Source organism: Culex pipiens, unplaced genomic scaffold (assembly GCF_016801865.2).
Source record: "Culex pipiens pallens isolate TS unplaced genomic scaffold, TS_CPP_V2 Cpp_Un0001, whole genome shotgun sequence".
NCBI lineage: Eukaryota > Metazoa > Arthropoda > Insecta > Diptera > Culicidae > Culex > Culex pipiens.
The window spans coordinates 1,435,008-1,450,404 of record NW_026292818.1 but is presented as its reverse complement, the minus strand read 5'-3'; the positions used below and the strand labels follow the sequence as shown (position 1 = coordinate 1,450,404).

At 36.1% G+C, this 15,397-nt stretch overlaps 2 protein-coding genes across 2 annotated transcripts in view; one reads left to right on the top strand and one right to left on the bottom strand.

The window, feature by feature from the left end:
• Positions 1-809: 809 nt before the first annotated feature.
• The window catches only part of LOC120418258 (suppressor of hairless protein-like), a 34,552-nt gene continuing 19,964 nt past the window's right edge, over positions 810-15,397 (bottom strand). The window contains exons 3-5 of the mRNA XM_039580578.2: positions 11,181-11,729; positions 10,572-11,114; positions 810-1,930 (exon numbers count right to left, since the gene is read on the bottom strand). Of these exons, the coding sequence (XP_039436512.1) occupies positions 1,643-1,930; positions 10,572-11,114; positions 11,181-11,729 (1,380 nt within the window). The 3' untranslated portion in view covers positions 810-1,642. The remainder of the gene's footprint in view (positions 1,931-10,571; positions 11,115-11,180; positions 11,730-15,397) is intronic.
• Positions 5,683-10,565, top strand: LOC120418268 (uncharacterized). The gene is made up of 2 exons (XM_039580590.2): positions 5,683-6,053; positions 9,954-10,565. Exons 1-2 carry the CDS (start codon positions 5,683-5,685, stop codon positions 10,450-10,452), a joined length of 870 nt encoding a protein of 289 aa, XP_039436524.1. The 3' UTR covers positions 10,453-10,565.

Below are 15,397 nucleotides of genomic sequence, written 5' to 3'. Positions count from 1 at the left end.
AATTGCCACAACCTGGAGTGGCCGGTTTCCTTTGCCATATTCCGTTATGGGGGCTTTTATCGAACTGCTCGAGTTTGGGCAATATGGGTATTAAACTCCATGTTTTTTTTTGGTATGGGATATGAGATAAATTGATTGAATAATTTAATCCCGATTAAATCTTGAACTACAAACATGATCTAACTTCAAGAGCTATTTGCAAAGTCCTTTGTCAAATTGGCCATAAATGTTGGATAAAGTTTGGTTTTTTAAGTTCAAAACTGAACTGAGAATTGTCGCTAATTAAATAAATGTTCTTTTTTTTGGAAAAATTGTTGAAAATTTATGATTAGAATTAGAGTTGTCGGTAGATTTAAAATCAACCTCGATTTCCAGATAACAATATCAACCAACGAAAAAGATAGTAATATCAACTCAAATCACAGCTAATAAGACAACTCCCAATTATTATGCATCAGTTTCTGCCATCATCCCCATCAACACTGCACCGTTAACAATGAACGAGTGGGAAAATCTCAAATTGAGATCAACAACGAGACGCGACACGACACGACACGAGTGAGAATGCATCGTGTAAAGGGGATGATTGGATATTGATATGATGAGGGAGGAGGCGAAAAAACGTAAAAAACAAGCAGCATGTCAGAGTGAGCTCTCTGACCCCGTGACACCTCATTACAACTGGAGCCGAGATTAAGCCTCTCGATTGCGAGTGTTGAAACAGTAGAGGAAGCGTTGTTTTTTGATGCGGATCTCTGTTTTAATTCTGTCTGATTGTTCTTTCGGGACGTTTGAAAAGATGACTTCACTTTTTTTTCTACTTCTTTGGCAATTTTATTCCCAGTTTAAAATGCTCAGATACGCGTGTTCTTAGCTCTTTCATTCTCTGTCTTTCAGTTTCTCTCTTAAAAAGAATACGGTTCGGTAAAAGTGTCTTTTTCTTGCTTTTTTCTTAGCTTTAGCTGCTAGATCTCCTCTTAAGAACGATTTCGTTGTCAGATTTTGCCTTCGCGGGAAAATAATAGAGTCACTTTGATTCCACAGTTTTTAAATTTTAAATACTTTGTTTTTTTATTCTTTAAAACCTGCATATATCACCATTTTTTTCTTATGTTCATCTCAATGTCTGTCTGTATGTCTGTGTGTTTGTGTGATCGATGATCACGTAATCTCTCTTCTCTGCCTTAAAAATAGTAATTCTCTTACAAAAATCTGTCAAAATACGACTTTCCTTAAAAATAGAGTTTTAGGAAATGATAGTCTACAACTTTCTTCTCTGCTGCAAATAGGAGAGCGAGAAAATAAATCTTAGGAAAAATATACTCGAATGTTTGTTTTCGTTTTATTTCCCGGACATTCTTTTTTCACAAACACGCACAATTCATTGGCTTAGCGTGTGTGTTTTTTACTTGTTTAAATCTTTACTCATTTCTAGGAATTTCTTGAGATTACTTGCCCTCACGTGTATCGTTTTTGTTCTCGTTTTTTTTCTTGTTTTTTGTTTGTAAAAATACTGTATATGTATAAATTAGCAAATATGTATAGGTAGGTAATAAATATCCACATCCTCGCGAAAAAAAAAACTAAAAAAATAAAAAGTAGAACAAAAACACAGAAACACCCCCCGCCCAACGCACTTATCTTACGGAATTCCGGCCCCGCCGTGTGAGCTCCAGGCCACGTCCGAGATCGGCGGCAACGAACCACCCCCGGTGGAACCGCCCGTGCCGTTGTTGTTGTTGCCGTTTCCGTTGCCACCGTTGTTGTTGTTGGTGTTGCTATTGCTGTTTGCCCGCCGCAGCACGTCCTCGGCGGCGTTGCACGGCTGCCGCGGACCCGGTTCCGGGGTGTACGTAAAGGTCAGCCCCGTCGCGTAGATGATGCCGTCGTTGCGCACCAGCGAGATAGGCACTTGCGTTGGCTGGCGGACCTGGTTGAGGAGTGAGGAAAGGAAAGATGTTTTGTTACTTTTTGTTGATTTATTTAAAAGTATCATGCGTCTCCATTGAATTGAGCGAACGATTGGAAGCAATGGAGAAGCTTGGTTGTTTTAGTTTAATTGAACAAAATATAAACGCAATAATACAATACACACTAGAATAATTTAAAACACAGAGATCTGGAGATTTTTTGTAAACAGAACTTCTTTTTCCTAAAACAGCATCAATCGACTAGTGAAATCTAAAATTAAACTATAACTTCCTGGCAAAGTCTACTGAAAAGGTTTTCCAAATCTGTAGCAGAAATGGCAAACACAAATTAAACACTGAATAAAATTGAAAAAAAAGATCTAAAATATTGAAAGAAATTGGATATTGGAATTTTAGGGTGGTGGCTAAATTATTAAAATACTTTGGAAAATGCCAATCTGAAAATCGAGAAATTATACTTTTTATCATGAATTAGTTTATTACAATAAATTGATAAATCTCGTGCGGATTTCTTCATTGATGATTTTTTTTAGAATGTAATCAAAATACTTGTTATTATGAATTTGAAACTTAATGAAATTTTGGTCGTTAGGATTTTTTTTGATGATTTGAATTTTGGTAAACTACATTGAATTTGACATCTAGAGTTTTTTTTTGGTAGACTTAAGAATCGATTTTAATACTTATATACGGTGTGGTAATTTAACTATGTATTTTGCCTTCCTTAATGAGGAGAGGCTGAACACATGGAATTCAATTTGAATCGAAATTATTATTTTTGCAATTCCGTCGTGAAAATAGTTACTTTTCCTGTCATTTTCGAACGACAAAATAGCCTATTTTTCTCTACCAACAGAATCGAATAGTTACCCTTTGGAAACAAATGCTGAAAAGTTCTACTTTTCAGAAATGAAATGGATGCTAAAAAGTTGAAATTTTCAACACTTGTTTGGAAAAGTAATACCTTTCAAATTTATTTTTATTTCAATGATTCATTGACTAAAACATATACATTTGATTAATAATTCTGTTCAAAGGGTTTTTTTTCGGAATTGCAAAAAATGTTGTATGGAACTCGTTGCAAAACTTGATTTTTCATTACACGTCGTGTTTATCCAACTCGGTGAACCTCGATGGATAAATGTACGACTTGTGCTGAAAAAAATCCTTTTTTTGCAACTTTTTGCATAAACTACTATTTTATTTGTTATCTAATAAATCTGAAATTTTCATTTGACGATATCTCGGAAACTGTTGGTCAGTTTTTCAATATAATAAAAAGAAACTTTTGTGAATTTTTCTGATCTTTTCAATAGAATTATTTCATATTATTATAATTTGATCTAAACTATGAAATAAGAAAAATCTCAAAAATATTTGAGACCTTTTCAAAACTAAAGTTTGACTTTAAAATTGTGACTTTATTTTTTATTAAAATGATCAAAAAAATTTGCAAATGTTTCATTTTTTACAATTTAAAATCGGACCAACAGTTTTTAAGATATCGTCAGTTGATGATTAAAAAAAATCATTTTCATCGATTCGAATTCTATGTGAGGTTATATAACAGAAACTAATTGCCCGATTTTCAAAGCTCCAAAGAGAAAATTGCAAGACATTTTCTCTGCTTTTTGAAAACGTTTTTTTCAATGGTGCTTTTCTTTCATTTTTAAAATGCAAAAAAAAAAACGAAACGAAATAGAAAATGTGTACCTAAAAGTATCTATGACTTGTAAATGGTACATTTTATAAAAAATAATTGGAAAGTCCTTTTCGATAGCAAATTTGATTTTGCTTTAAAAATGCTTTTTAGTTATTTTTACCCCAGGTTTTCGATATTTTCCAAAAAAATAACACGATTTAAAAAAACATACAGTTAAACCTCGCATAGTGCGCAGGCGTTACGCTTTGTATTTCTTCGATTACTCCGAAACGACATAATATTTTTGCAATCTTCTTGAAGCTAATTGTAGATTGGTACAAGACGAATAAATATCATATCGTTTCGGAGTAATCGAAGAAAAACGAAGCGTAACGCCTGCGCTCTATGCGAGGTTTGACTGTATCTTATAAACCAGATTTTGCACCATAACTCACTATGGCTCAAAAGATGTATTTTTTGAGTACCCAAAAACATAAAAAAATCGAATTAAAAAATAAGTATTGAGGGGATTTCCCTTTAAGTCATAAAAATTGAAATAAAAAAATAATACAGTAATAAAAAAAAATCTCTTGAACCTATTAATTCTGAAAAGTCCTAATCATAACCAATAATTTTGCCGAAGACACCGAATCGATCAGATATAAAACAAAATTCGTGGCTTTCTGGAACAAAATACTGATTCAAAATTGTAGACCAACTTCAAATGTGTTGTTATACTGAATGTTTGGCACTTTTGAAATATTAGTCTTGATTTTAAAATGTTCTAATTAATTATTTTCGAGGATATCAGAAAATCTCACAAATGTTCTATTTTTTGGCGTTGAAAATATAGGAACGAAAAGACCAATCATTGTTTCTTAGAATGTGTTGAAAAATTTTCTCACCATTTTGAAATAAATTGAAAAACATGGGTGCTATTTTCAAAAATTGAAAAAATATGATTTTTTGCTGAAATCGAAAATAAATTAGAAAGCGGTGCACTATTCAAAAAAATTTAAAGTGTTTTTCAATTCAATATTTCACATTTAAACTTATGTGAAAAAGTTTTTAGGTCAGTATTTCTTCAAATAATCACATTTCGGCAGAAAAATGTATGCTCATACTCTATATGGCAAAAAAATGACTGTTTGGCCCCGTAATACATAAAAAAATGAAAAAAAAGTTTTGTCAATTTACAGATTTTTCAATAATCACATATCAACCTTCTTTCCAAAATTGTTTTGCTGCTTGTAGGGGCGAAATAATGATGCAAAGAAGCTTCTTTGGCCAAAGCAAAGCCCTCGACATTTTTTTAGTCAGTTTAAAAAAAATGTAAAAAGTAAAATTACAAAAAACGGCAGATTTGCAGAGAATTGCTCAATAGTCTTCTTCAGTTTCAAATTTAAACCTTATTTAGAAAGTTAAATCAATTCTCAACTAATTTGTGAAACTAACATATTTTCTTCTTAATGACTCCCTCACACGTAACCAGTTAATCCAAAACTCACACGCCTCCACCCACTATCGACCCCCTTAACCACGCCAGAACCACCGCCCCCTCACACCCCCGAACGTATGATCCAATTATCAGTCTGCGCCCTACACAACCCGCTAGAAAGCTCCCATCAGGTTAAAACGCACCACAGGTGAAAGCACACCCTTAAACCTCATCATCAGCCACAGTAGTGATAATAAACTCGGCGGCTTTTCCACGAGGCGAGCGAGCGTGTGTACTATAGCAACAGGTTTTCCCATTATTAAATCGATAATATCGTAGCAGTTTGCCGCATCAACAACACAATAGAAAGAAGAGCCCCCCAAAGTACGGAGAAGAGCTTCCTCCGAGGAGGTCGTCCTAAGGAGCAGTCTCAGTCACTGCAACAACTACTGCAGTAATACCCAGAAGCTATTGTTAGATCTAAGCTTATTTTTTTTCTTCTCCTTATGAATATTTAATTTCCGCAAACGTCGATTGTTACGTTTTTCCCTCTCCCCGCTCTGGTTGTAGAAAAAGAAGAAGGTAAGTCTTGGTGAGAAAAAAAATCACACAGTCAAAGGGGTTGTTTCTGACGAGATTTTCCCATCCTCAAGAAGACATCATCGCTCAGAATGGACGACCTGTTCGGCAAGAAGAAGGAGGTGGTCCCCATTCTGGACCTGTCCCGGTCGACGGCGACCACCCGGGAAGAGTTCAAGAAGATGTACGAAAAGGTGCCGGACTACAAGACGCGTCCGATAAAGGTGCGGCCGGAGGAGATTCGGTTCAAGGATAAGGACACCAGCTACAAGATGCCCAAGAAGGAGCTGAAGATGCTGCTCAAGAACGGGGGCGATCGGGACAAGCTGTACACGTACATGGATCCGATTCCGACGGAGATGCGGAATTTGGTGATTATGGAGTTGTGCAGCGTGTCGATCGACTGGAAGATGCTGACGCCGCAGCGGCCAAAAACGAAGATTGAGGAGGAGTACTTTAGCAAGTGAGTTGGAAGATCTCTTTTTTTTTGGGGAAGGAAAAGGGAATAGTACAGTGACACACATTGCCGAGAGGGTGAACTAGATTTTTGGGTCTGATGGTCGAAAGTGGGGGTGTTGAGTGCATCAACCTGCAGGTGCAGTGGATTGTGTTGTTTTGTGCAACAGTTTGAGTGCATTGCCCGGGAATTCATACATGCTGCTATATTGTAAGGGTGGAAAAGCCCTGTGGAAAAAGCATGTGTTGGATTTCCCATGATGGAAATGTGGTGCTGCGGAATGTTCGAGTTTAATAAATTTTTAAAGCTGAAATGTTTTGTTGCACATTGGTTTCATCTATTTTCTTGAAAAAAAAAAAAAACAGAAAGTTTCTTCAACCAAAAACAAAAACATGATTTTCACTTCAATCATAAAACAATATTTGGTATGAATTCGCTTTATTTTTAAATTTTTTGTCAAGAGTTGATCTTGAAACTTGCTAGACAATATCGTTTAGCAATTTATTTTTGGGTTTTTTTTGCAAAAAAGATTATTCTAAATTCCGCGCTAATATCGTCAACTGTGTTTATTAACTTTTGCCTATATATTTAAGGTTAGATTTCCAAATATAGTGGACTCTCTCAGTGTCGATTTTCAAGGGACAGTCGAGTGCGGAATTAGGTTATGAAGGTATTAGGTTATAAAAAAGATTTTTATTGGAAACAACGAGATTCATTGCCGTTCAACCCTTTCAGACCTGTTGGGTAATACATAATGCAGAGTGTAACAATAAAATAGTTTTTCCAGCACTGCAATTTTCAGTTCCTTTTTTGGTGGATAATTTTGAAATGTTCCTTAAAAAAAATTCGTTGGAACTGATAAATTGATGAACCCACAAAATTTTAACAATTTTATTTCTTTCATACAGTCTTGCCCTAATGAGTCATAATAATTTTAAAATGGCTCTAAAAATAATTTGTCGTCATTAAATAAGCACATATTTTTTAATGTCCTAGGTTGAACCAACAATCACAATTATCTATTTAAAAAAATCAAACTTTTCAATTGAAATTGCCAATCAAAGTGAAAAAATCAAATTAAAATCTGAAAAGGGACAGTAGTTTATAGATTGTATTAAATATTTAAAACTTTAAGTAAATTGTTATGCATAGGATTTTAAATTAGTTACAGTTCTTTATCCAATGTGATTCAAGTTGAATAAGTTTCGTATAAATACATTTCTTTCATTTTTAATAATTTATAAATATACAAATACATCTTCAATTCAATGTCTTTGGTAATGTCACAAAAATTAAAATTAACAGAAACAAAAATATCCCGGAAAGTTAACAATTTGTTGTTTTGTATAACAACTATTTTTCAAATTATGTTTTATCTTTATTTAAGTCACTATTACCAACTAGGACAAAAAGCATTAGAGTCTGGGTAGGGACAGTAGATTTTTACAGCATTAAATTTGGAAATCGGTGGTTATGTACACTATAATTTGAAGAGAAAAAAATCCAAAATAAGCAAGATGCATGCTGTTATAGTCCCAATAAAAACTTTAATCAATTGAAAGTACGATAGGTATTCATCTGTTCCTCTTTTTTGTACAACCAGATCTGAATTTTAAGACCAAAATATCAATAATGTTTTTAAATTTCGGAATAAAAAACCTGGAGGAAATATAAAAATAAGTTTAACCATTTTTTATTGATTCCCCTGTAGCTAAATATTTCAATAAATACAAAAAAGTCGTGCTAGATGAAATTTTGCAGATAATTTATGCAAATATTCGAATATAACTAACTTAAGATAAATTTATTTTGAATCGAAACAAAACGCACTGTGGTCCAAAAGGCTGTTTTACGAATTTAATTGATTAGAGCTAAAAGAAAGCATTTTCGTGCTTAGACATGTTCTACAACTTTGTTCAGCATTGTCATGGCCTACTTTTGGTGAAATTCGTGTTTAAAAAAAAAAACAAAAAGAAAATCATCACAGCATACCATGGAATTTCTAACTTTTGACAGTAAAGAGATAGAACTTTGGCATATGTGGCTAAATTGTAGGTTAGACAATGTCCATAAACATTGTCGAAGACGGCGAAGCTCTATATTTGCCCCCTTTTTGGACCTATTGTACAAAAAAAAACAAAAATCAGTTTTTTGTCTGAAACTATGTAAAATTTTGATTTTGGACGACAACTTTGTCAAAGACACCAAAGTGATAAGAGCTATATGTGATGAGTTATAGCAAAACGTTGTGATAAATAGCTAGTTTCCGAGTTTTTCATTCAAAGCCTCGAGCAATTTTTGGTAAAAACCAATACAATAGGTTTCGAGTATGACCAGTATACTACAAAATGTTAGGTGAATCATTTGTTCGAAGGTTTACGGTTAAATTTTTAAGCATTTTAATTTATTTTTGATGATTATTTTTATCCGTTTAGGGCACTTTTAAGCCATTTCTGTAATTTTCTCAGGCGTGTAGGCAAGACTCTCGTGGAAATTTGAAGATTTTTTTTTAAAGAAAAATCCTCTCCCAAAGTTCTAATCGGCGAATCTAGACATCTAGTCAACGACATATTGTTAGTGTTACAGAGACAGTTATTTATTTTAAAATTTATCGGGTATTAGAGTTATAAGACATCAAAATAAAAAAGGTGTAATTACTTTTATAAGCTTTGCAGCTAATCATATTTTCAATTTACATAAAATTTTACATATTTTTAAACAAATTTAATACTTGAATGGGTTCAAAATGCAATTGATGCATTTTATCGAAAATAATGTGAAGCGCCTTTGAATTGCAAATTTAATGTATAAAAACAATATTTTTTGATTTTTTGTTGTCTGGGTACATTTTAAATAATTTAAAAATATCATGTTTTTTCACAAACAAATGTATTTCTGTGATTTTTTTTACCTAATAAACTTCATTAGCAGAAATGTTGCCTTTTTCAGGTTTGTGTTTTTAAGGATTTCACATTTTATGAAAACAGCTGGTTAAAAAAACGTGCCTTATTTTCAGGCATGTCCCTATTATAACCTATAGATTTGCTGAAGACACTAAATCGATGAGAAATCCCTAATATTTACATAACATTTTTGTGTTTTGTAATTTGTATATTTTGGGACCATAAAAGGATTGAATGACTTTTGTATTTCAGGTTTTGACCTTTTGATTTTTTTTTAAGTTTGTTATACAGATATTCTTGATTTTTAAAACCGAAAAATCTGTAAAATATAGATTTAACATAGCTGGTTAGGATTCGTACCAATTTTTCTAATCTTTCTGAAAACTTTGAGAGAATATCCTGAAATTTACTTTGTTGTACTAGCACTTATATTAAACTTTGTACTGCTCTTATTTGAAATTGCTTCTAAAACCAAATGAATTTAATTTCTGTTTAAGTTTCGGGCATTCCAAACTCTTTAAGAGCTCAGGAAGGACCTTAATAATTGAGCAACATGGAGATATTTATGAATTTTAATTTAAGTGCATAAATCGAAAACCACTCAAAAATGATCATATCTAGAGTTTTTTTTAAAAGGACCTATAAACTATTGTCTTCCATATGTTTATCGGACCTATTCAAAAAAAAACTCTAGATATGTCTTGTTGCAAACTAACTCGAAAATATGTACTTATAGACAATCTTTGGAAATTTCAGGCAAAATGGTGAAGTATCCTGCTTGTGAACTAACAATAATGCAAAGGGTATTGGATTTTTTTTTGTAAATTTGTTGCAAAGTATTTTAAGTTGATATAATTACAGTGGTTTCAGCAGATAATTACTTCACATTGATCTGCTTCTGAAATCCCTCCCAATAACAACATTCCAACAACCACCGAAATGCACGATATTCAAATTACCACATTTCCCCTCCCCTCTCGTTTCATATTTCTCACATCACCAGACTGGTGGAGCTCGGCAAGCTGCAGATAAAAACCGAGCAACGCGATAAGCGTGAGAACCAGCTCTCGTCGTCGGTGCGCAAGGTGAAGAACAAATCCGGCATCATCGAGTCGCGGATCTTCACGTGCAACGAGTGCGCCGAGGAGTTTTGCAACGGCAAGGTGTGTCTGGACTTTAACTACGACCTGTACACGCGGATCGCACCGAAGGCGCCGATCGTGAAGACGAACTCGCAGCAGCAGATCAGCACCACGAAGATACTGGCAGAGCTGAACCAGAAGAGCATCGACAGCGGAAGCGGGGGGAGTACGTCGAAGAAGAGTGGAATTGGGGGTGGCGGGAGGAGGTCGATCCGGAGAAAGTCCAAGACGCGGTCCAAGTCGGCGGAGGAGGACGATGGCAATCAGAGTGGGGGTGGTGGGGGAGGAGGGGGAGCAGCTGGGGGTGGAGGGAAGAAGAAGACTAAGAAATCGTCCAGGAGTAAAAGTCCGGGGAAGTAGTGAAGAAGGACAGGGGGAGAATCAGGACCCTTTTCGAAAGTTACCTCTTTGTAGTCTCGTTTACGGTATTAAAGCTATTATGAAAAAGTGTGTGTGATCTTTTTTGTGAAAGAACTTACCCATGACCACTCGCCGCGGAACTGCGAAATGTCCGGCACGACGCAGAGCAGCGATTCCGCGCACCGGTACATGGTTTCGGCCTCGACGTCGCCGAACCACGCCTGCAACGACGGCGTAAAGTTGTCACCCGTAATCTCCAGCATGGCCACATCGGCGCCCCCGTTTAGGTGCAACGAATTGACTATTGGCACTGGCGTGACCGGCGTCCGGACCGGTCCCATCCCCTCGTAAAACTGGTACTCGGCCTTGTCGGTGGAAATGATGGTCCAGCAGGCGCCGTCGTTGATCATCTCCTTGTTGGGTTCCTTTGGACAGGGCGTGGCCTGGAACTGAATGATCTTCTCCTGCGACAGACAGAGATACATCCGCTCGGTGTCCTTCATGTAGAAGGCACACTTGTGCAGCTGTGACACCGGATCGTCCGCCTCGAGCAATGCCATCGCTTTGTCCACCTTCCGGATCACCAACCGGGGCAAGGCCATCCCCGTCACGGAGCAGACCAGCTTCACCGTGGCTCCGTAGTGCACATACCCGTCGCGAACCTGTCGAAACAATCCCCCAATTAGATCCAAATCACTTCGTCCCAAAAAAAAACGCCAAGCCCTTACCTGAAACTCCTCCGACTCGCTCTCGTTGTCGTCCAGCAGGTGTATCGTGAACGCGCCCCACTGCGTCGAACTCGCGTGAAAGTGGCCGTCCTCCACGTGCAGATACCTCGTCGAAACCGTCTGCGACCGTAACCGGTTGAACAGCGCCACCTTCGTCCCGCTCGCAATGCACAGGTCCGCATTCTTCAGCGATTGCTTCTTCTTCGACGGTTTCGAGATCACCTTGATCCGCTTCGACTGAAACACCCCGATGTCGTGCCCACTCCCGTAGAACATCTTCACCGACAGCATAAAGTGTTTCCGCTTGTCCGAGTCGCTGATGAACAGCGTCTTGGCCGCGCAGTACTGCTTCGAGTTGTTCAGATCCAGCGGTTGCATGTCCTGGTCGGAGCTGCCGATCCCGATGAAGGCACATAGTTGGGTGGACTGTTCGCTTTCGCCGCGGCGCAGCATCTGCTCCTTGCGCATCCGCCAGCCCTCGCCAAACAGGTAGATGCAGGGTGGTGGGCAGAAGAAGCGCTTCTCGTTGCCGTACGACTTTTGGGCGACCTGGGGAGAGGGTAGGAAAAGAAAAAAGAAAATTTCAGTCTAGTGTAACGTCATGATTCGAATTCCCGGACGCTTCGAAACCCGGACACTTCATTTTGTTTTATCAATTATTTGGATATAAGTTCGCATTATGAATGCCAAAACTGTGTTATTTGATGAACTCCAACATCAACTTTCATTTAAAGTTTGTTTGAACGCTGTAGTTAATGCCAACACAATTAAATACAATAAAATTATAAGTTTACCAAAAATGCGAAACATTTCACTTGAAATATTTCATAGGCGTTCGAAGCACCGGGAAGGCAAAGCAGAACACGGTGGGTAAGAAGGGGATTATTATGCAACTTGCATGCACCTCGGAAATTCCTTCTGGAGGTTGTTGGGGGGACTATTCTAAGTCAGAAAAATCGATTCCCAAAATATTCTGTCGGTGAAAACTGATTTTATCTCGATTTGAAGATAAAAAACCTAATATATCGCCTAAAACCTCGAAAATACGTCTAAAATCTTAGTCTAACTCTGGACAAAGAAGTTAATTTTCATCAAGATATCAATTCTTAGTTCCCAAAATATAATCCTGACATAGTACACCTTAAATCGGTCCATTACATGAGTCCCAGCGTCATCAGGAGGTGTAAAATAGTGTTATTTGAAAAAAAATATTTTCAATTTGCTCCGGTAAATCAACTGTCATGTCTGAATTCAAAAACTAATGTTGTAGCATTGTTGCAAACAAAATGAAGAACAATTTTGCAGAATAAAGTATGACATTTTATCCATTTTCAGTAAAGTTATGTCTATTTTAGTGGGGAAATTGCTGCCAATTTTCAAAATTCTTCGATATTTAACTCATTCCTGTTATAAACAGCTACTACGATCATACTCAGTAAGATGTAACAAAAACTACTTTTTGGCGTGCATTCAGGGGCTGGTTAAGGTGGGCGTACTGCGCTCAAATCCCAAATATGAGCTTGATTGAACTTAATAGGAGCTATGCATTTGAATTTTACATAGGATTCAACTCGTAAAAAACATGTTTTTCAAAAATGTAGATTTTTTAGGCACTTTGGCCACTGAAGCGTTTATTGTCAACATCATTGGCGTGTAGGCCAGATCCTTGCGCATGTTTTGGTATATATAACATTGAAGTTTTGAGCAAAATGGAATGGCGCGTCGCCTATCTTTTCTGCTGATCCGTTTTTTCGAAAAATTTCAAAACTTTGAAGGCCTGAGCTCCAGAGTGCGTCAATTCAATGTTATATATACCAAAACATGCGCAAGGATCTGGCCTACACGCCAATGATGTTGACAATAAACGCTTCAGTGGCCAAAGTGCCTAAAAAATCTACATTTTTGAAAAACATGTTTTTTACGAGTTGAATCCTATGAAAAATTCAAATGCATAGCGACAGCTCCTATTAAGTTCAATCAAGCTCATATTTGGGATTTGGACTCAGTATGCCCACCGTAACCAGCCCCTGAATGCCCGCCAAAATGTAATTTTTGTTACATCCTACTGAGTATGATCATAGTAGCTGTTTATAACAGGAATTGATTAAATATCGAAGAATTTTGAAAATTGGCAGCAACTTTCCCACTAAAATAGACATAACATTACCGAAAATGGATAAAATGTCATACTTTTTTCTGCAAAATTGTTCTTCATTTTGTTTGCAACAATGCTACAACATTAGTTTTCGAATTCAGACATGACAGTTGATTTACCAGAGCAAATTGAAAATATTTTTTTTTAAATAACACTATTTTACACCTCCTGATGACGCTGGGACTCAAGTAATGGACCGATTTAAGGTGTACTATGTCAGGATTATATTTTGGGAACTAAGAATTGATATCTTGATGAAAATTAACTTCTTTGTCCAGAGTTAGACCGAGATTTTAGACGTATTTTTGAGGTTTTAGGTGATATATTAGGTTTTTTATCTTCAAATCGAGATAAAATCAGTTTTCACCGACAGAATATTTTGGGAATCGGTTTTTCTGACTCAGAATAGTCCCCCCAACAAACCCCAGAAGGAATTTCCGAGGTGCATGCAAGTTGCATAATAATCCCCTTCTTACCCACCGTGAGAAATTTATGGTTTCGATTTTCCTTAAATTCTAGCAGTTTTTTATATAAACTATCGATTGTTTTGATGTTAACAGCTTGTTTGAGACCTAAAGAATGCCATTCACTAATATTTCAGTCCAAATTTGTGCGATTCATAAGTAAAATCGAGTGTCCGGAATTCGAAGCAAAAGTGTCCGGATTTCGAATCAGCTTTTATCAGTGTCCGGGATTCGAAGCACAACAAGTCATTTTAATTTTGAAATTCTGAGGAAAAATTGTTAGAAAAGACATATTTTGCATGCATTTTCTTGAAACTGACTATTTATACTACATCCTGATGATGTTTCTACATTTCCACCTTATTACATGATTTTTTGCCAGCCATAACAGAAATGATATGCTACTAAGTGTCCGGATTTCGAATCATGACGTTAATTTTGAAAACACGCTCCATTTAATTACCATGCGTCTCCTCCAAAATAGTGTCGCATGGTAGTTTAAGGATTTTAAGTTGACCTTGATGCTTTTCATTTTAAGGGTCTCAATTATTTAGTCTCTTATACTTTTAACTAGATGCATTTGCATGGCGCCATCCGTTTCTCGTTTTTTTATATCCACATTTGGTAGAATATATTTCATTTTGATGATTTCAACATCAATTTAAATCACAAAATTGTATGTTTCAAAAATCTAAGGATTAAGTTAGATCGCAATATTTAGTGGCATTGTGGTTTTCCCAAGAAATGAGCAATTCTAGAGCTCCATTTCAAAATTGGCTTAAATCCGAGTCGTATTGTAAAGAAAAGTGAAAAGTTTAAAAAAATCGTCAAAACTGTAAATTTAACAAGACGTTTGCTTTGAACAAAAATTTGAGGTCTGAAACAGGCTGCTAACAGCAAAAAATCAACATTTTTATAATAATTTGCTTAGATTAAAATATCAGAGGCATCAATTTCTGCTGAAGCTGTAAGCTGTTTTCAATTAATTTATTTTATTTATTTTGATATTGATGAGATGAAAGGTTATGAAAAGATTCATTAAATTCACAGTTTTTTTTTTATGTGAAATTATGTCCAAGTAATCGATAAAACAAGAAGAGGTGTCCGGATATCCAAGCGTCCAGGTCCGGGAAATTTAAACTTATTTAAGTTATTCTAAGGACGATTTTTAAAGGCTGACCACATAAATCCCATTTTCAAATTCCCTACTTTTCCAGAACCTCAAATAATAGGCATTTCTTTCCTAAAGAATGATTAAGAGGCAGTATTTGTAGATTCTGCTCGGTTTGTTCTAGAGGTTGTATCGAGGTGCTCCGATTTCGATGAAACTTTCAGGGTTTGTTTGTCTATACATGAGATGAACTCATGTCAAATATGAGCCTTCTACGACAAAGGGAAGTGGGTTAAAACGGGCATTGATGTTCGAGGTCCAAAACACATGAAAAATCTTAAAATTGCTCGCATTTCCGTAAAACTTCCTCAATTCCAACTCTCTTAGATGCATTCGAATGGACTTTTGAAGCCCTTCAAAATGTGCTATAGACATCCAGGATTGGTTTGACTTTTTCTCATAGCTTTTGCAAATTACTGTTAAAAAT